Raw genomic sequence first — 23310 nt, forward strand, 5'->3', positions numbered from 1 at the left:
TTACTGAACCTATGCAGATAGGGTATACCCGCCTCTCTGAGGAGGAAAGACAGCACAGGAGAAGAGAGGGTTTGTGTATGTATTGTGGAGCCAAGGGTCATTTACTCTCGAACTGTTCTAACCGCCCGGGAAACGCTCGCACCTAAGTCTCTCTAGAGGACAGGCCTTGGGTGTTTCTATTTTGTCCTCTACTCCTGATTATAAAGATCACAGGCTTCTGCTACCAGTTTCCTTAACTTGGGGGAAGGAAGTAGTAAGGGCTATGGCATTGATAGATTCCGGTGCTGCTGAGAATTTTATCGACCAAGCCTTTGCTAGTAAGAACAATTTCCCATCCCAGCTAAGGGAGACACCTTTGGCCGTTGAGGCCATAGATGGTAGACCACTACTAGACCCTGTTATCTTTCGTGAGACCATACCCATTAATTTAAATGTGGGTATCCTACACGTGGAGAATTTATCTCTTCTGCTCATTTCGTCTCCTTCCGTTCCCATAGTTCTGGGGTACCCATGGTTGAAAAAACATAACCCTATTATCGATTGGGAGTTAGGAGAGATACTCTCGTGGGGCCAGGGCTGCCAGGATCGGTGTTTGTGCAAGGTTTCTCCATTAGCTAATATTAACATACCGGAGAATCCTACTCAGTCCACAGAAAGACAAATACCAGACCTTTACCTAGACTTAAGGGCAGTGTTTGACAAGAAGAATGCCGATTCTTTGCCTCCACACAGGTCATTTGACTGTAAGATTAAGCTTCTACCCGGCACTATGCCTCCGAGGGGCCATGTATATCCTTTGTCTGTTCAGGAAAACTCGGTTCTAGAGGAGTATATTCGGGAGAATTTAGAAAAGGGATTCATCAGGAGGTCTTCTTCTCCGGCCGGGGCTGGGTTCTTTTTCATTAAGAAGAAGGATGGCACGCTGAGACCTTGTATCGATTACCGAGGCTTGAATAAAATAACTGTCAGAAATGCCTATCCTATCCCACTGATTACCGAGTTATTTGATCGTCTTAAGGGCTCCAAAATCTTCACCAAGTTAGATCTCAGAGGGGCTTACAATTTGGTGAGAATCCAGCAAGGTCACGAGTGGATGACGGCATTCAATACCCGGTATGGCCATTACGAATACACTGTTATGCCATTTGGACTATGCAATGCTCCTGCAGTATTTCAAGATTTGATTAATGAGGTACTTAGGGAGTTTCAGCATGATTGTGTTATTGTTTACCTGGACGACATACTAATACACTCTAAGGAGATTGAGACTCACCATAGACAGGTCAGAAAGGTATTACACAAGCTGCTGCAACATGGTCTATATTGCAAATTGGAGAAGTGCAGTTTTGATCAGTCTCAGGTAGACTTTCTTGGATACGTGATTTCTGGGGAGGGTTTTAAAATGGATCCTGTAAAACTTCAATCTATTTTAGACTGGCCCTTGCCCAAAGGACTCAAGGCTATCCAAAGGTTTATTGGTTTTTCCAACTACTATAGGCGCTTCATTAAAGGATACTCCTCTATCATTGCGCCTATTACCAATATGACCAAACAAGTAGCTGATACTAAGTTCTGGTCTAAGGAAGCTCTGGGTGCTTTCAAGACTCTCAAGGAACTTTTTGCCTCGGCTCCCATTCTAGTCCATCCTGATACGACTCTGCCTTTCTTGCTCGAGGTCGATGCCTCTGAGACAGCAGTTGGGGCTGTTCTGTCTCAAAGGTTAGGGGTGGATAAACCGTTACACCCTTGTGGTTTCTTCTCTAAGAAATTTTCTGGGCCTGAGAGCAGATATGACATTGGGGAAAGGGAACTGTTAGCAGTCATTAAAGCCTTAAAGGAGTGGAGACATTTGTTGGAGGGGACCCTACACCCTATTACGATTTTGACGGACCACAAAAACTTGTCCTATATTGGGGAGGCTAAGCGCTTATCCTCTAGACAAGCTCGTTGGTCCTTATTCCTGACTCACTTCAATTATGTACTGACTTACAGACCTGGTTCTAAAAACTCTAAAGCCGATGCATTATCTCGCCAATATGAACCTTCTACTGTACCTGAACCAGTTCTTTCTTCTATAGTTCCGAAATGCAATATCATTGCTAATACGAATCTCAGGATTCATTCTCCATTACTGGCCGAGATCATTAAGTTGCAACATCTAGCACCTAAACAGACTCCTGCGGGCCGTCATTTCGTTCCTCCTGCTCTTCAACTGGAACTTTTACAGTGTTTACATAATAGCAAGATGGCGGGACATCCTGGTATCCGCAAAACTTACGCGTTGATCTCTAAGGACTTCTGGTGCCCTGCTTTACGGAGGGACATTGAGGAGTTCATCGCTGCATGTGAAGTTTGTACTAAAACCAAACAACCCCATACGCTTCCATGTGGATTCCTGCAACCCTTGGAGGTTCCAGAAAAACCATGGTCCTGTTTGGCCATGGACTTTATTGTCGATCTACCTATCTCTAAAAGACAGACTGTTATCCTCACCGTGGTTGACAGGTTTACTAAGATGGCACACTTCATTCCCCTGCCTAAACTCCCGTCTTCTCCCGAATTGGCAGAGATATTCGCTAAGGAGATTTTTCGCCTACATGGGATACCCTCTCAAATTGTATCGGACAGAGGCTCCCAATTTGTTTCCCGCTTTTGGAGGTCCTTCTGCTCTCAACTTGGTATTAAATTAAACTTTTCTTCTGCCTATCATCCTCAGTCTAACGGAGCTGCTGAACGTACCAACCAGAAAATTGAACAATATTTACGATGCTTTGTTTCTGAACACCAGGATGATTGGGTCGGTTTGATTCCTTGGGCGGAGTTTGCACACAACAATCTCGTTTGCGATTCTACTCATTCAAGCCCCTTCTTCATGAATTATGGTTTTCATCCGTCTATTCTTCCTTCGGATTCCCCTTCCCAGGGGGTGCCGTCGGTTGATGTTCATGTTGCCAATTTGAGGAAGTTGTGGGATCAAACTCGACAAATCCTTGTGCACAACTCTATGTTGGTCAAGAAACACGCTGATAAACGTAGAAGGGCGGCTCCGGTCTTTGTTCCAGGTGATAGGGTATGGCTGAGCACGAGGAACATCCGTTTAAAAGTGCCCTCCATGAAGTTCGCTCCTCGTTATATTGGACCCTACAGGGTGCTGACCCGTATCAATCCAGTTGCGTATCGTTTAGCTCTTCCTAATACCTTACGCATCCCGAACTCGTTTCACGTTTCATTGCTGAAACCACTCATATGTAACAGATTTTCCTCCACAATAGCCCCTCCTCGCCCCGTTCAGGTGGAGGGTCAGGAGGAGTATGAGGTTAACTCTATTATTGATTCTCGAATCTCCCGGGGGAGAGTACAATATCTGGTTGATTGGAAGGGATATGGTCCTGAGGAGAGGAGTTGGGTACCTCAGGAGGATGTTCATGCTCCCCGTCTCCGCAGGGCGTATCACTCTCGCTTCCCATCTCGTCCCGGTTCATTCCGCCCGGTGGGCGTATCTGAGAGGGGGGGTACTGTCAGGGTACCTGTGGTCTCTACCTCCGAAAGAGGTAGAGACTTAGCTGTTCCTCCATCCAGACGGTCTGATGGCTCCCTTCCCCGCGGTCTATCCGGTCATGCTAGGCCGGCCGCGAGGGAGTGACTGCCTTTTACAGCATCTAGGCAGGAAGTAGTCATCAGGACACTCCCCCGGAACAACCTGTCAGTCAATGGCTGCAGGACCAATCAGGACGTCTTGGGGGCGTGGTTACTGCTCTGAACAGGGTATTTAACAGAGCTTCTTTCATTAGCTCATTGCCCTGTCGTGGTTCTAGCTTGTTCTAGTCACTCAGTGCTTGTGTATTCTATTATCCCTTTTGGTTTTGACCCGGCTTGTTTACCTTACTCTGCTTATCTCTGTTACCCTTGATTCGGCTTGTCTCTCGCTTACCTGTCTTCTGTTACCCTCGACCTCGGCTTGTCTTTGACCATTCTATACTGTACTACTTACGTTAGTCCGGCCATTCTAAGGTCCGGTATACGTATCTGGCTACTGTTTGTACTCTGCGTGTTGGATCCCTGTCCCGATCCTGACAACAGATCACTTAAAATTAAAATATCTGTGAGAAGTAAATAGATTACAGGCCTAGAAGGGCCCTGTTTTTCTCGATAATGAAATTGGAAGGCAGCTGCTTTATCTCAAATATCTAGGACTTCTGAGGAGAATATACCTCCTCCAGACACCATTATCTGGAAAGGTAATTTTATGGCTACCAACTTCACATTGTTAGAAAAAAAGATGACACTCAAAGGTTTAATCTCAGCGTTTCAACATGCATCCAGGAAATAGTGTGGTTCCTGCTAACCAAGATGTATTGCACCTTCTTAAAGACATTCCTATTACTGGACATGTCAGACAAGAAAATATGTTTTGTCTTATACATAGACACATTTGGTGGCCATACATGAGAACCAATATCAGTTCCTTTACTGTATGTAACCACTCCAAGAATATGACAAACCAGCAGGATTGTGACATCCTTTGCCAATTCCTTCTTGATCCTGGTCCCACATCACTGTGGATATAATTGTGGAACTTCCTGTCTCCAACTTTTAAAATGTTATCATGATAGTGGTGGGCAGGCTATCCAAAATGGCCCACTTCATTCCAACTAAAGGCAAACATATAGCAAAACAAACGCTGATTTGTTTTACAGACACATATTCCATCTACATGTAGTTCCTAAATCCATACCAAAATTGGGATCCAAGTAAATTTGACTCTTTCCCATTACAGCAATAGTACAACCTATGGGTGCTTGCCTTCAACTATCAAATATCAGTTTTCCATGTTTCCCTCTTGAAACCCTGGAAAACCAAAACATTTTCCAGTCAACTACAATCTCCTCCTTATGTCTTTATTGGAGGCTCAGACAAATACAAAGTGCAAAAAATACTTGAGATGTAGAGGATTAATCCTGGTTACCTTCATTCTATGTACTTGTGTCTCGATGTACCCAAGACTTCCATCATGCCTATCCTGCTAAACTATGTCCACTACACACACAGAGCTTGTTCTGTGTGCTCAGTTAGCATGTAGAAACACAGAAACATAGAATGTGAGGGCATATAAGAACCATTTGGACCATCTAGTCTGATATCATATCCCCCCGTCTCGTCTTTCTACCAAACTATACATGGTAAGAACCTTTAACCTTTCCTTGTAAGTTTTATCCTGTAAACCATTAACCATTAACCAGTTTAGTAGCCCTTCTCTGAACTCTCTCCAAAGTATCAATATCCTTCTGGAGATATGGTCTACAGTACTGTGTACAATACTCTAAGTGAGGTCTCACCCAGTGGTGTATCCTGGTTTTGTGCTGCCCTAAGCATGACAAAACTCGGGCACCCTTCCCCCCACCGCACCTTCTAAATACACATACACACTCACTGACAGACACATATACACTAGCTAACAGACATACACACTCACTGACATACACACATACACACTCACTAACAGACAACATACATACAGTCACTAACAGACACACATACTAACACACTCACTGACACACACACACTCACTAACACACACACACACACATACACTAACAGACACTCACACACTCTCACTAACAGACACACACACTCACTAACAGACCCACAGTCACTAACAGACATGTACACACTCTCACTAACAGACATGCATACACATTAACAGACACACACTATCACACTCTCTAACAGACACACACATAATAACACATTCACTAAAAGACACGCACAAACTCACCAACAGACAAGCACACACTAACACACTCACATTTATTTTTAAATTTAATCCCCTCAGCCTCCCTTTGGGAGTGCTGGGTGGATTCTCACTTTCCCTTGGGTCCAGTGGGGCTGCTGGGCCTCCGGCCGGTCACTGCAGTCGGCAAGGAAGCTCTGATCCTCCTGTTCAGCTCCCTCGCGTGAAGTGCAGCCGGTGCCGGAGTGACGTCATATTCCGGCTCCGGCATCACTGCGGTGTGCGCCAGGGAGCTGAACAGGACGATCAGTGCTTCCAGAAAGTGCTGCTGCTGCCAGCCTTGGGGGACCCTGAGGTGGCCAGCTGGCCAGCTCATGAGTCCCCCAGGACAAGAGGCTGGCAAGGCATTTGCCAGGGCGATTGGGGGGGGGGGGGGGCGGCTTTTTTTGCTGCCCCCCAGAAAGTTCCGCACAAGAAAAATGCCTTGTCAGCCTCACGGTAAATACACCGCTGGTCTCATTGTTCTGTACAATGGCATGAGCACCTCTTTCTACTGCTAATACCTCTCCTTTAGAGATGACGCGGACATAACATTTTCCATTCGCGAACGCGAATTTCCGCAAATGTTCGCGTACGGGCGAACCACCATAGACTTCAAAAGGCAGGCAAATTTGAAAACCCACAGGGACTCTTTCTGGCCACAATAGTGATGGAAAAGTTGTTTCAAGGGGACTAACACCTGGACTGTGGCATGCCAGAAGGGGATCCATGGCAAAACTCCCATGGAAAATTACATAGTTGAGGCAGTCTGGTTTTAATCCATAAAGGGCATAAATCACCTAACATTCCTAAATTGTTTGGAATAACGTGCTTTAAAACATCAGGTATGATGTTGTATCGATCAGGTAGTCTAAGGGTTACGCCCGCTTCACAGTGACAGACCAAACTCCCCGTTTAACGCACCGCAAACAACCACAAACAGTCCATTTGCACAACCACAAACTCCCTATTTGCACAAGGTTGGATACCAAGCTAGCCATGACCCGTTCCTTGTCCTCACTGATGTCATTGAAGGTCTCTTCCTCCACTCAGCCACGTACAACACCAAGGGTCCCCGAAAGGTGACAACAAGCCCCCTGGGACGCCTGCTGTGTTTGGTCTTACACCTCCTCAAAGCCACCATCCTCCTCTGACTCCTCTTCTTCAGACTCCTCTCTCTGCGTTGCCTCTCTCTGCGTTATTATAAGGTGTGTTAAGTAGTACTATTCCTATCAGTTTAATCCCTGTTACGTCCCCTATCAGGGGACGTGTATATGGCATCGATCTTAGGAACTGGGAGATGGAAAAAGATGCTTGGTCGGTCCTCCTACTTCAAATTTGGGGCACTGCACGTGCAATCTAATGTGCCACCAGATAGGAGTGGTGTGTTAAGTAGTACTATTCTTATCAGTTTAATCCCTGTTATGTCACCCTCATCAGGCCTTTTTTAGTCGAATGTATCGCCCACTGTCAGTCCCTTCGGGATCCATCCCTCATTCATCTTAATAAAGGTGAGGTAATCTAGACTTTTTTGACCTAGGCGACTTCTCTTCTCAGTGACAATACCTCCTGCTGCACTGAAGGTCCTTTCTGACAGGACACTTGAAGCGGGGCAGGCCAGAAGTTCTATCGCAAATTGGACAGCTCAGGTCACAGGTCAAGCCTGCACACCCAGTAGTCAAGGGGTTCATCGCTCCTCAGAGTGTCGATATCTGCAGTTAAGGCGAGGTAGTCTGCTACCTGTTGGTCGAGTCGTTCTCTGAGGGTGGACCCTGAAGGGCTGCATCCTTTCCAACTTGTGGTAATTTGGTAACATTTCAGGCACTTTCTGCTTATACCGGGGGTTTAGTAGCATGGACACCCAGTACAGGTCGTTCCTCTTCAGCCTTTTTATACGAGGGTCCCTCAACAGGCACGACAGCATGAAAGACCCCATTTGCACAAGGTTGGATGCCTCAGAGTGTCGATATCTGCAGTTAAGGCGAGGTAGTCTGATACCTGTTGGTCGAGTCGTTCTCTCAGGGTGGACCCCGAAGGGCTGTGGCGATGCATAGGACTTACAAAGCTCTGCATGTCCTCCATCAACAACACGTCTGTAAAGCATCCATGTTCTTCCCCCCAGCCACGTACAACACCACGGGTACCAGATAGGTGACAATGAGCACCCTGGGATGCCTGTTGTGGTTGGTCTTCCTCCTCAAAGCCACATTCCTCCTCTGACTCCTCTTCCTCACAATCCTCTTCCAGCGTTGCCGCAGGTCCAGCAAGCGATGCTGATAAGGCTGTTTCTGGTGGTGATGGTGAAACTGACTGCTATTATTTCACAGTCAAATTTCTAGTTTTTTTTTTAAATGTTCACTACTGTTACACCAGATATGAGTTGCACTGGTGTGACACTGTTTACTCAATGATGACGAATAGGGGGCGGACCGAACATCGCATATGTTCGCCCGCCGCGTTGAACGTTAACAAGCTATGTTCGCCAGAAACTATTCGCCAGCGAACTATTCGGGACATCTCTACTCTCCTAAGTACCCCTAAATCCCTTTCCTCAGATGTTCAGGTTAGTACTTTATCAAATATTCTGTACTCTGCCAATATATTTCAGTGCTTTATTCTGTTCTGACCCATGGCTTTGTCTTCTGACCATGGATTTGCCCTTGTACTAAACACTCTGAACCTACTGCCATTTACGACCTTGGCCACATGCTTGGTTTAATCATATTTGAACCCTGCCACCTGGACTTTTGACCCCAGAATGGAATTTTGACTCTGTTCCCAGAGTCCCGCATTCAGAGCTTTACCCATGTGACAGTATGTCATACATGTGTTGGTAGAATTAAATGTTTGTCTTGTTTCCTATTGTGTAGCACCGTGGAATATGTTCTTTGCTATAGAAATAGTTCCTCTAACAAAAATTGTGCTTCTAAAATCTCTTGATATTGATTTCCACCTGAGCAGGCTGCCATACACAGCACAAACCCTCGTAGTACCATAACGGCTACATAAACACTCTTTCAACCTCTTTAATTAGGTCAAAATAATATATGATGAAATAATTTTTATACACACGTTTGCAATAAATTTGACTGTAATTTAGTAATTATTTTTTCACTGTAACATTATGCCCAGCCATGTTAGCCTTTTATTTGTTGGCACAGAGTGGCTGTATGCTGAAGTACTGGAGTTAACAATAAATTGAGGCATAGAAAGTGATAAGTAGTTACAATGTGGTTCATGTCACCTTTCATTTTTGGTTTACCTTGTTCTCTTTCTTTTATTATTATATTGCTCCATTTATTCATTTTCAAATAAAAAGAAATGTTGTAAAAAATGATGTAAAGCAGTTTTTCAATGTAAATGTAAGTAATTTCCTCCCTCGGGCTATCACAGTGGGCAAATTCTCCCACCCATGTAGCTGGCAATACCCTTGACCTAATCTTCACTATGCATGTACAGTAACTAATATCTGCAACACTCCATATCCACTCTCTGATCACCACCTCTTATCATTTGCTCTTGCATACCCCCTCACCCAACAACCTCAGCCTAACCCCCCTCAACTCAGGAGGGACCTTAATTCTCTGGATCTCCAACAGTTGTCAGCTGACATTGATTCACAACTGCTGTCCATCCCTTCCCTCTCCTGTCCTTCACTGGCCATCTCCATATATAACTCTACTCTTACATCTGCCTTGAACACTGCAGCGCCACTCCAAACAAGCACCTCAAGGAGGACCCGCCCCCAACCATGGCATACTAAATCAACGCGCTACCTGCAAAGATGCTCCCGTTGTGCTGAACGCTCCTGGAGGAAGTCTCGTACCCAATCAGACTTTCTCCATTATAGATTCATATTGTGTTCATACAGTGCAGCCCTTGCCCTTGCCAAACAGTCCTATTTTTCCTCTCTCATTAGTTCATGTTCCCGCAACCCCAGGCGTCTCTTTGACACCTTTAATTCTCTTCTTCGCCCTGCTGTGGCCACCCCCAAAACTAACCTTACTTCTGATAACTTTGCATGTTACTTCACTGACAAGATTGAACAGCTAAGGAAAGAATTCTCCCCTCCTTGCCTTTCTGTTTCTCAATCACACATAGATCATGCATTTCCTACCCTTCAGACATTCTCCCCAGCTACTGACCAAGAGGTGGCTGCTCTTCTTTGCTCCTCTCGCCCCACCACTTGCCCGCTCGATCCTGTCCCATCTCACCTTATCAGATCTCTCTCCACTTGTCTCGTGCCTTCTCTAACACACATCTTCAACTGCTCACTCTCTTCTGGCATCGTCCCTGCTGACCTTAAACATGCCACTGTAGTACCTATACTAAAAAAACCATCCCTCGACTCATCCACCCTCTCTAATTACCGTCCCATATCCCTGCTCCCTTTTTCCTCAAAGCTTCTGGAAAGGCTTGTCTTTACCCGTGTGTCTCATTTCCTCAATTCCAACTCTCTCCTTGACCCCCTTCAATCTGGCTTCCGCCCTCTCCACTCTACAGAGACTGCCCTTATCAAAGTCACTAACGACCTAATCGCAGCTAAATCCAAAGGCCACTACTCCATACTAATTCTTCTTGACCTCTCAGCGGCCTTTGACACCGTTGATCATGCTCTCCTTCTTCAAACTCTTCAATCACTTGGTCTCTGTGACTCTGTCCTCTCGTGGTTTTCCTCTTATCTCTCCCAACGCTCATTCAGTGTCTCCTTTTCTAATGATACCTCCTCCCCTCGCCCTGTCTCGGTTGGAGTTCCCCAAGGCTCCGTCCTTGGTCCACTTCTATTTTCTCTTTATACTGCCTCTCTTGGCAAACTTATTACCTCTTTTGAATTCCACTACCACCTGTATGCTGATGACACCCAGCTATATCTCTCCTCCCCGGACCTCTCCCCTGCCATCCTGCAACGTGTCACTGCTTGCCTTTCTTCCATCTCTGACTGGATGTCCTCCCGCTTTCTGAAACTCAATCTCTCAAAAACTGAGCTCCTTGTCTTTCCTCCTCCTAATACTGATCCTCCTCTTTCACTCTCCCTTCAAGTTTGTGGTACCAACATCAGTCCATCCTTGCAAGCGCGCTGTCTTGGCGTCATACTTGACTCTGGTCTCACCTTTTAGCCTCACATCCAGCATGTTGCCAAATCCTGTAGATTCCATCTTAAAAACATAGCCCGCATCCGCCCCTTTCTTGCACCAGATACTACCAAGGAGCTTGTCCATGCTCTGGTAATCTCCCGCATGGATTACTGTAACCCTCTCCTGATTGGTCTTCCCAAAAGCCGTACTGCACCCCTACAGTCCGTAATGAACGCTGCTGCTAGACTGATTTTCCTCTCTAGTCGTTTCTCTCACACCTCACCCCTCTGCCAGTCCTTACATTGGCTTCCTGTATGCTATAGGAGTCAATTCAAGGTACTAACTCACACCTATAAAGCACTGAACAACTCTAGCCCCTCTTATATCTCCTCACAGATCCATAGGTATGTCCCTTCTCGGTCTCTCCGTTCTGCCCGTGACCACCTCCTGTCCGTTGTCCGCACTCGTACGGCCAACTCGTGCTTGCAGGACTTCTCGCGGGCGGCTCCCTTCCTATGGAATAGCCTGCCTACCGCCATCAGACTCTCCCCTAGTCTTGCATCTTTTAAGAAGTGCCTTAAAACTCATCTCTTTAGGAAAGCATATGGCCTCCAAGACTAACCCTTACCTCACATACCTGTATCTTGCCCTCTCCTAAAGGACAGTCCACCTTATTTGATTGCAAATTCCTGTCCTAATGTGTTTTACACCCACCTCCTATAGAATGTAAGCTCGATCGAGCAGGGTCCTCTTCAACCTATTGTTCCTGTAAGTTTATTTGTAATTGTCCTATCTATAGTTAAATCCCTTCTCATAATATTGTAAAGCGCTACGGAATCTGTAGGCGCTATATAAATTGCAATAATAATAATAATAATAATAATTCACAAAATTTTGATGACATACAATCTTTTCACCATATTGGAGTTATTCTTAATTCTCAAATTTATATTACACTTTGTATTTCCATAAATTTTTTAAATTACAAATTTAATTACAAAAATACATAAGCTATTAAAACAAAGCCACACTATTGTTCAATTAATTAATTAATTGATTAATTAATTAATGTCAGAAGTAACAGTTCTAGTGTTAAGTGTTAAAATAGTGTTAAGGGACACTGTGGGCACCAATACAAATTTAGTGCATTTGATTGACTTTGACCTTATTAATATGCTGTATTTTTTGCAATGAGGTATAGCCAATATCCCTCTCGTGAGTAAGGGGCCCACGTCTGTATTACTCATTAAACATAGGCAGAGCAAGAACAGAGAGTAGACAGAGAACCTGGGCCATTGTTTTGTAGTTCAAATCATTCAGTGCTGTCAGTGACTACGCTGTGCACATACCTTTCCTATGAGAATATTTTTCTGAAATAAGGGGGCGGCGCTAAAAAAGCAGACATACGGTGCAGCATTCTGCAAAACATTTATTTATTTTATGCAAAAACTAGAAAGATTTGAGCATACAAAAAAATAAAAACGAAACGGCAAATGTTGTATTGGTGTCCTCAGTGTCCCTAAACTAATATACTCATTAAACAGAGCATTATTAACATGGGTAGATATGTAAAAACAACTCTACCAAAGTGGAAATCATATACAAATTGACAATTTTAGCCTAACTTTGTCAATCACCACACTTCTTTGCAAACCAAGTTAAATACCTTTAACTGAATGGAATCTGTTATCTTCAAGTTCAGGCTCCTATAGAGAAGGATATCACAATAATTATTACCTTTACTATAACTTGTGCTATTACATTCACACAGGCCATGCCAAGTGTATCCAAAGAATTGGTAAACCATAAAGAAAAACAGTGGTTATGTTTTTTTTAATGATATTTATTTCACTAAATCAAAACTCAAATCACATGCTTTTAGCAGCCATATAAGTATGATGGGAGTTTTCTTCAACAACAATTACACTGACAAATGTAAGCAATAACTACTACTTTATGTACTGAAGGATAAAAAGCTAATCTAGTACTACCATTAACTAAATAAACATGGTAGGAGTTGTAGTACATATTGCAAAATGTCAGACTATCACCAGTCCAGGTTTTTTTGCATTCCTTAAAGGGACACTTGAGTCACCAGAACAACTTCAGCTTAATTTAGTTGTTCTGACGAGTATAGTCAATCCCTGCAAGCTTTTTAATGTAAACACTGCCTTTTCAAAGAAAAGGCAGTGCTTACATTACAGCCTAGGGACACCCCAGTGGCATTCACTCAGGCGGCCACTAAAGGTGCTTCCTGGGTCAGTGCTGCACAGTGTGCAGCACTGACTTTCAGCGTCTTCACGCTCTGCCTGGAGATGCTGAATTTTATCCATGAAGATGCATTGATTCAATGCATCTCAAAGAGGAGATGCTGACTGACTAGGTTGGCATTTTGCTCTGCCCCCTCCCTGCCTCCTAGGCTGACATAATCAGAATTGAAGATCTTAGCCAATCCAATGCTTTCCTATGGGAAACATTGTGATTGGCTGAGAGCATCAGTTCTGCTGATGTCAGCCAAGTAGTCAGATCGGGAGCAGTTCCAGCGACTCAGACCTGCTGAATGCTGGAAAAATTGTGTTTTCCTTTTATTTAAGGAAAGAAAGGTGGGGACCAAGGACCTAACATGTGTTTTTAACACTATAGGGTCAAGAATACACATTTGCATGGTGTGACTGACTGCATGGTGTGACTGAAATATGTTATGGAGTAGTAAAAGAACTGTGCCGCTCGGAGGAATCTTGTGGACCTCCATCAGGACTGCTTTATCACCTCAATGCAAAAGTAAATGTTGAAGAACGGGCATCACAGCAAGATATGTAGATAAACCGATATTATTTTGAGGCCACATATGGCCCTGGTTCACGGTATGAAATACAATGTTTCGGTTATGTAAGCCTTAATCATGTATACACATATACAGCTGGAAGCATGCTGGAAGCATGGAGCCTGACCGGTATCTCCATAATCTCCATTCTTGTACGAATCCCGAGCAGTTTTTTCTGTTAGTCAGTGAGCAGACGCCTTGTACTTAGAACAAGCAGCTATACCAGCTGTATTCTTCACGATTTTGGTATTGTTCTATCAGCCTAGCTCTCACTCTCCCTAACAGATTTAGTGATTCAGCTCGAGCCATTAAAGCTCTACATGGCAATCAGCACAATTGGTTACTTTTACTAAGCATTAACTGCAACATTGTTTTGTTGCAATAAAAATGCATCAGAGGTACCCTGAAAACTTTTGAACAGGTCCTCTGTGTGTTAAATATTATTTGTTCGATCTATCGGTTATTCTCATTAAGCATTAACTGCAACATTGTTTTGTTGCAATGAAAATGCATCAGAGGTACTCTGAAAACGTTTGAACAGGTCCTCTGTGTGTTAAATGTTATTTGTTCGATTTATCTGTATGGTTTAAGCTGAATTTCCAAAAGCAGCATTTCACTACTACCATATGGTTATTTTTATGTGCTAGGCTTGAGACACCTTGCCGTCCTAGACATATTAATGATTACCATCATATATAGTTTATGTACTAGGATTGAGATATTGATCCGTCCTGGTCACATTGGGCGATAACCTGCTGACTAAATCCCCTACACTTAATAAATGTGGGATACCAGGTTACCCTAGATATATGGGGTTATGAATTACTGAAGAAAGACATTTGATGCACTAGGATTGAGATATTGATCCATCCTAGTCACATTAGGTTATAACCTGCTGATTAATTCTCTTTCATTTAACAAATAGTTATTTTTATGTGCTAGGCTTGAGACACCTTGCCGTCCTAGACATATTAAGCTGACTAAATCCCCCACACTTAATAAATGTGGGATACCAGGTTACCCTAGATATATGGGGTTATGAATTACTGAAGAAAGACATTTTGATGCACTAGGATTGAGATATTGATCCATCCTAGTCACATTGGGTTATAACCTGCTGATTAATTCTCTTTCATTTAACAAGTGTCATTTCCTCACCTTAGATCCTGAGGTGTTAGGGTAGAGGCACCATGCTATCCTAAACACCCTTGGCTACATATTGTTGATGAATCTTCTGTCACTCCATCACCTTAGATCCTTAGGTGCTAGGTTAGAGATACCAGGTTACCCTAGATACATGGGGTCACGAATTGCTGAAGCATTATCATATATTTAATATTTAATTACCTTTTTTGATGTTTCAACACCTGATAATCATTTTTTTATTATTATATTAATAAAAGTTATATTTTAATCTTAATTATTTCTTAAGGGCACTCAAGTCTCCTCTCTTGCCTGTCACTACTTTGGTAGTTTATATGGGTCAACCCCATTTATTTGAGTGTTTTCCTTGAGCTTCCAACCTCTTTATGTATACACATATTATCCACCATGTAAGGACACTATTATTTCCAGTATAGATTCACCAACAGTGAATTTTTCAGAATACATCAATTGCTTCTTTCAACTCTATGTAAAAAAAGTAAAATCACATTTAAAAGACACCACTAGTATCATTAGATATTTAACTAGTTTTGAATGGTTAGACAAACACCTACTTGTAATGATGGATGTGATGTCTTTATATGCTATAATATACCACATCAAGGGATGTGATGCTGTAGCTAATGCACTGAGAACAACCAAAGATCTAAATCACCTTCGAATGGAACTAATATTGAAAGGGATCTTGTTTATCCTTACTAATAACTAATTCTGGTTCGAAGAAAAATATTACCTTCAAAAAATGGCACAGCAATGGGGATAAAATGGTCCCCTTGTTTTGTCAACTTATTAATGAGTTTTTGGGAAAACCATCACATCTGAAACAAGCACAAATGGAATGACAATGTATGTCTGTATAAAAGATACATAGATGACATCTTCATTTGGCAACGTGATGCATTCACGCTGGAGGAATTTAACAATATACTCAGATAAGGACGCCATTAAAACTAAAACCTTATTCAAAGAACCTTATTCAAAGAACCAGATCACCTGAGACCCTTATGAAATTTCATGAGGAAATTAACCTGATGAATCTCAACATTAGGTTCACGATGCACTGGAGCAGAACACAAATAAGCTTTTAGATCTGATAATACAGTACTGTGGCGGTAAATAGGTCACAGATCTGTATACCATATCCCCAGTTTAAAGTAACCTTCTCGTTCTTACTGGCTTCCATCTAGAGGAGACTTTATGCTCACTTCCTTGTAGTTATTTGATGAGAATAATGAAGAATGTTTCTGAGGAGACTCTTTTGGATGAGAGACATGATGAGATTGTCAATTTGAAATAAGAGGCTATTTAAGAGATCTCTTGAGACAAGAAAATTATCTTGTCCTATGGAAGACAAAAGCTTTAAAACCAAAAAAGACTGACACCACCAGGGATGATGTATGCAGTACTTTTAATGAATTGAGTAAAAACGTTTCTCACATACTCAGACTCAAACATTGGGGAGTTCTCAAGAGAAGTTGCACCAATATCTTAGCGTTTCAAAATCCCCCTCTCTGTTACTACAGACAAAATAATAGTTTCAGGGATACTCTTTTTGTTGTGCAGATGTGGGCACCTTTGACAAGAAACAGAGGTTTCTACCATCTCTGGTATTTCCCTGTTTGAACTGTGGTTTGTGTGGGTCCTTTATAAAAGGAGACACTTTTTATCATCCACATACTAGCACAGCGGTTCCCAAACTGTGTATTCCTTATTTTTATTTATTTTTTTCAACTTTATTCTTGTATTTCACGATACACCTGTACAAATTGTAAATAAGTAGTTCTAGTAGACCTTATGTAATTTTTATTTTGAGGTCTTTCCCTTTAAGAGATTTCTCAATATCAAATGTAGTTCGCTACCTTACCTATTATAATGTTTATGCCTTGTTCCCTATTACAGGAGAAATGCTGATTAATATTTTACTCTTAAGACTCCTTGCCTGTGCTTCCAAATTATAACTGTAAATTATAACTGTATCGAACCTGGTCATCAAATAATTAGGATGAGTGTTTGAGTATCCCTGTAATATTGTTTTATTCCATATAATCATCTATTTATATACAGTACATATACATATACTCTTTACCATATTGACATATAGGATTTTGACCCCATATAAACTAAAATATCTGGGGTACTCACAGAGATAACTATATTATATTATTTTATTTTATATCTAATAGTCATGGTGGTATTTTTTCTCCATCTTCACAATAGTGATACATTGGATTTGATTAATAATAAGAATATCCTGTCTAGCCCCAAACATCCCTTTGAAATGGGCTCTGACTCTGTATACGGACTATATAATTTGGGTAATTTGTTTGTATACCAAAGAAAGTGATGTAATGCCATTTTCAACGGAGAGGAGTGGGCGGAGCTTGACATAATCATTATCATATGACCGTCCCACTCAAATGACGTCACCGGTTTAGCCCCGCTGAACAGATGTATTTGGTGCGGGAAACGCCAGTCACGCCTCTGACAATTACATGATGGTGATTGGAGGAAAGATTCACGAGATGGTGAATGGTGAATAAGATATATAAGCGACTTTTTGAGCAGTAGCTCGTTTGCCTCTGACGAAGGTGCTCTTGTCTAGCACCAAAACGCGCGTCAGGCGTTTTGATTTTGATTTTCTATGGACACTACACATTGATCACGGCATGGCACTGAATTTGCTTCACTCTTAATTTTTTTATTTTTTTATTTTTTTATTTTAAGTAGATACTAAGTTATATTCATCTGCCACTGTAGAGGTCTAGTAGTCACATTTAGGAAGTGAGAGAGAATGTACCATTCAGACTGCTAGTCTTATATGCAGTACTTGTTACTATCTGTCTTTTTCACTTCCTTTCTGAGGACTTCTTTGTAACTTATACTCTATCCATAGATATGCCGTGAGCATTCTAAGCTTCATGATATCTATGTTTTGTACCTCCTATAATCCTCTTTTATATAAGGCCTCATCTTTTTTTTGTGTATCTATACTATTATATTCTCTCTACTGGTTCTCCTAGGAGGCAGCATGCTATACTATTATGTGCTTATCTAAGTGATTATTGGATACACTGCCCCAATCAGCATTTTTGAGACCTTATATAGTTTGGGATTATTGTATTACGCTAAATGCATTAGCACATTAGAGGCTAGATTGAGGTGGCAGTTCAATTTACTTTTTTGCTCCCTGTTTGATGTACTAGATATAATAGTGTTAATGCTGCAGCAGCATATTGAGCCAGATTAATTAAAGCTTACAGTAGCTGTCTGCAGTCTTTTTGATTATAATAGTGATATATGTTTATCATCCGGGGTTCTTTCTATCTACTTTTTTAATTCTCTTTATATAGGGATATTCTGACCTTTTGTACATTATGTATAAAATAGACTTTTCCTAGACTACAGTATCTTTCCAGATATACACAGCTCGCTACATTTGTCTTTGACATTTGTATTTAGCGTTCTGTGTTCTCTTTTTGTTTTTTCCACTTAGTGTTTTGGGGTTAAGACCCTGGAGACCCCTGGAGTCTCCTCTTGGTACTGCTGATGTAGAATTATTAAAAAACCTTTATTGATCCTATATTGAAATTTTGTACTAACTCCATTTTAACTACATTACATGACAGATTTTCATAACAGCATTTAGAATATTGAATAGAGAATGTATTTTCTAGAAGGACATGACTAACACCGGAATTATCAAGTTCCTGTAATGTGAAACAAAGTATACTATAGCTAGGCCATGTGAAAACTGCTCTAATGAAATGTTCTTTCATAAAAAAGACCCTGAACCTGACCCCGAGTCTGACATCACTAACTACCCAAAATGACGCCCAAGCCCCCCTTCCCACCGAGTAAGCCTCGTGCTGGGTAAGATGGCGCTTGAGCCATCTGTCCACACCCGTGTCCAGAATGACGCCACCTCCCGGTGGGAGGACACCTAGTCAGCCACTTAGTACTTGAGCCAATAAATAATATTGATGGGTGGACATTGACATAACCACTTAACACCTAATCCAATTAATGATGTTTATTTGTTGTTATCTTGATATTCAATGATGATGTAATTTTGCTCTTATAAGGGTCTGCGAGCCCGCTTTTAATCAGATGCCATTACATTTTCTCGAAGTGCTTTTAACCTGAACTCCGTGTGTCAGTGCGAATTTACTTCTGCGTATACGCAATTTAATCATCTCAGATTTGGACAGGAACAGATAGACATTTAAACATATTTGTTTATTTTTAAATTAATCTACATCACTGCGGGGGTCTTTTTTCTACTGGAACACCAACCCTGTTGGTTGATGTACAGCGGAGATTAACCATCCATATATATATATATATATATATATATATATACACAGATACACACAGACATACTGTCATACACACACACGGACAAACATGCATACTGACATACATACTGAAAGATAGATATATACATACATACACACATACATACTGACATACACACACACAGATATACATGCATACTGACATGCATACATACTTGCAGACACACACACAGACATGCATACATACTTGCAGACACACACACAGACATACATACTGACAAACAGACATACATACAGACATACATACAGACATGCACAAACACATACAGATAGACACACACACATATAAATAGACACATACACACATACTGACATACTGACATACACACAGACATACATGCATACTGACATACATACATACATACACAGACATACTGACATACATACAGACACACACACATACACACACACAGAAATACACATATACACACACACAGACATACACACAGACATACACACATACATACACACACATACATACACAGACATACATACACACAGACAGACATACATACTGACACACACACAGACATACATACTGACATACACACAGACATACATACACACACAGACATACATACTGACATGCACACAGACATACACACAGGCATACACACAGACATACACACACAGACATGCATACTGACATACACACACACACACACACACATACATACATACATACATACATACTGACATACACACACACAGACATACATACTGACAAACAGACATACATACAGACATACTCACACATACAGATAGACACATACACACATGCACACATACATACATACATACTGACATACACACAGACATACATACTGACATACACACATACATACTGACATACACACACACACACATAGACATACATACTGACATACACACATACATACATACACACATAGACATACATACTGACATACACACAGACATACATACTGACACACAGACATACATACACACACAGACATACACACAAACATACATACTGACATACACACAGACATACGTACACACACACACACACACACAAAAACAGACATACTGACATACACACATACTTGCAGACACACACACCTCATTTATCAGCCACCCTCCTCTTACCTTTAAGTTGCAGGAGGGTGGCTGGGGATGATGGGAGTGGATGTCTCTGGTGTCCTCTGCTCTCCCTTTGCTCTCCCTCTCACCCCGCGCGGAGTAAGCTGGGAGGAAGTGACCGTCCGTCACTTCCTCCCAGCAGCATTTTTAAAGGGGCCCGGTCGCGCAATTACCCGACCGCAGCACTGACCGGGCCCCGGAAGATATAGGGCCCATCGGGTGGCCCTAAATGCTTGGGGCAGTTTCGCCACTCCATTATGGCTGTCACCCCCTGATGGCGGCCCTGTTCCAAACTATTGATGATGTACCACCTTTTGAGACAGGGAGGTGACAGGCTTAAACTACTGAAGAAAAAAATAAAAATATTGAAGCCATAGTTTGGATTCCCTGTACCCAAGATGTTTAAATGGGGAGTTTGACTTCAATACATTTTTTAAATCTTTATTTTCTTATATCCATTTTTCTTCTCTGTCTTGAATGCATTAGGAGGCCCCTTTTGTTCAAAGGAATACCTATTTCTGTTGTTTGGACTATGAGACTGTATGAGAATCCTGCATACTGTTGCAAGTGTCTTTGTCCATTGAGTTATAGGTGGACTGATCTAGAGAAAGTTTATCAGGAATTAGCTCCAAGATATGCATATACTTTGTTTTTCTTTAACTTTTCCTTTTGTGGTTTCTCTGAATAGGATGCCATGGCAAAATTTATACCATAAGGCTAACCCCCGGTTTTAGATTGCTTAAGATACAATAATGCTATACTGCACCTTCAAGAATATGAACTGAAAAATAAATAAAAATCAAAAGGTAGACTGAACCCATTTCATATCTATAACAAAGCTTCCTCAGCAATTAATATTATTATTATTACTATTATTATTTTATTATTTATATAGCACCATCAGATTCCGTAGCGCTGTACAATGGGTGGACTAACAGACAATAATAACAGTAATTGTAACCAGACAACTGGACGTACAGGAACAGAGAGATGGAGGGCCCTGCTCAAAGAACTTACATTCTAGAGGGAGTGCCAATAACCCAAATAACAACAACATATCTGATAGCCAGACAAAAGCAATCGACTGAGATCCATAACCACAAACAATTAGTCAGTTCTATCAAATAAATCCAATTTTGCAAACCAGCACAAGAAGAGATAGTCGTATCATCATCACAAAAATATGTGGAGAAGATTAGAAGAAAACAAGATATTCAAATAATAAAAAAGATTCAGAAAACATTAGGTGGCTCAAAAAACATATTACACAGCAACAGCCCAGCTACCTGGAGGGAACCCCCATATCCGTTACCGAGCTCACAAAATAAAACGGCATTCTCTTTACTCTCTGTGGGAAAAAGAGACTTATACTGCCACCTAAAGTAATATCACTATTTCAATATTCACAATGCGACAATACCACATTTAAAACGTTGGTCTCTTATAGAGAACTTCACAAATTCCCAAAGATTCCTTTATATTGTAGTAGAATATGGATTCAATCCATCCAAAATAATTTTCCTGAGTTTTAGCAAGAGCACTGCAATTTACTAGGGTGCAAGTGCAACCATACCTTTCTCCCCTAGATTCTAAAAGAATCAGAAAATCATCATGGTGAGATTAATAACAGGAAAGATAATGGCTGAAAATATTAATATGACATTCCCAAATATTATAACAAATTATGCATACATGTACTCATTATTCCCACACTACATACAAACATAAATTGCCTGGGAACCTAAAACATATTATTCACTTGTCAAAAAAATGATATTAACAATATAATTATTTATTCAGTTAAAGAAACACTATAGTGTTGTATTCCTCCTGACCAGCGTGCCATGAAATGGTTAAATAACCCTTTAACACTTACCGAACATCATCGTGAGGAGGAACCTAATGCATATGCACTGTGATTGCCGGGTGCGCATTAGGTCTTCCCATGGAAGAGCATTGAATCATACAAAGCATGAGGATGTCCAGTGTCGTTTCAAGGAGTCAAACTCTATGGAACAGCAGAAAGCGCATTGAAGCAGTATTAACCCTGCAATAAAAACATTGCCATTTATCTGAAATGGTAGATGTTTTACATTGCGCGATTAAAGGGATAGGGACAGTGCACCCAGTCCACTTCAATGAGATGACATTGTCTGGGTGCCTATAGTGTCCCTTTAAAATTATTAAGTTATAAACATTGTACAATCAAATGTTTAACCAAAATGAATGATACAGCATCTAAATAAATGTTTAAGTTCCCTACTAAATTCAGGTACCTCGAGGCCTAGTCTGTTCTTTTGTAGATTGCCTCCCCTGGGGTCCAACCAAGGCGCAACCGTTAGGCGAACTAGGCATTTTCCTAGGTCGCTGGTCTGCTGGGGCGCCCACTGGGATGTTTCCTGGTGGGCTGCTTGCTCCTGTCTGGGGTCTCAGCGCTGGGCAAATGGTTCTTTAGCCACCCACAGCGCCGGGCCGATCCTCAAGGCGCACGAAAGTGGGGGCGCTGAGAGGAACTCTGTCACGGGGGGGCACCTCATCTGGCCACCTCAGGGTGCCCTCGAAGCTGTGCTAGGTAAGGCACCTCCTTACCATGATGCACCTGCCAAAAAATGCCAGTGACCGTCCAGAGGAGAGGGGGACAGAGAAGCCAGACGGCAAGGGATAGCGGCAGAAATCCTTGCACCGGCCCTCGGTCCAACTTACATTTCTTTATACCCTGAAATAAGAAGAAGGCCATATTGCCTACAGCACAATGTTTTACACTGGCTTATTTAATGCTTTAAATATGCTCCAAAATGACCACCAGCCTGAATAGACGCCATGCATGCAAGCTCCTCTTATGATAATCACAAAACCTCAAATTCCACAAAATCGATAACCCACCTCGACCTATAAAGGTCCCAGCGACAACCTCCACCGTCGCCCGAGGCGATCGATGCCATTCTTCCAGCCCAAGGCCCAGCCCAGACGGAAAAACGGGGCCTACCCTGCGGTGTCCCTCACGAGCCTGGAGGCCCT

At 41.9% G+C, this 23310-nt stretch overlaps 1 protein-coding gene across 2 annotated transcripts in view; it reads right to left on the bottom strand.

Moving 5' to 3' along the window:
* Positions 1-23310, bottom strand: part of CLNK (cytokine dependent hematopoietic cell linker) — a 163212-nt gene that overhangs the window by 66920 nt on the left and 72982 nt on the right. For both annotated transcript variants that reach the window (XM_063459874.1, XM_063459873.1), the window contains exon 4: positions 12512-12551. In XM_063459874.1, the coding sequence (XP_063315944.1) occupies positions 12512-12551 (40 nt within the window). The remainder of the gene's footprint in view (positions 1-12511; positions 12552-23310) is intronic.

This window comes from Pelobates fuscus, chromosome 6 (genome assembly GCF_036172605.1).
Source record: "Pelobates fuscus isolate aPelFus1 chromosome 6, aPelFus1.pri, whole genome shotgun sequence".
In the NCBI taxonomy this organism is placed as follows: Eukaryota; Metazoa; Chordata; class Amphibia; order Anura; family Pelobatidae; genus Pelobates; species Pelobates fuscus.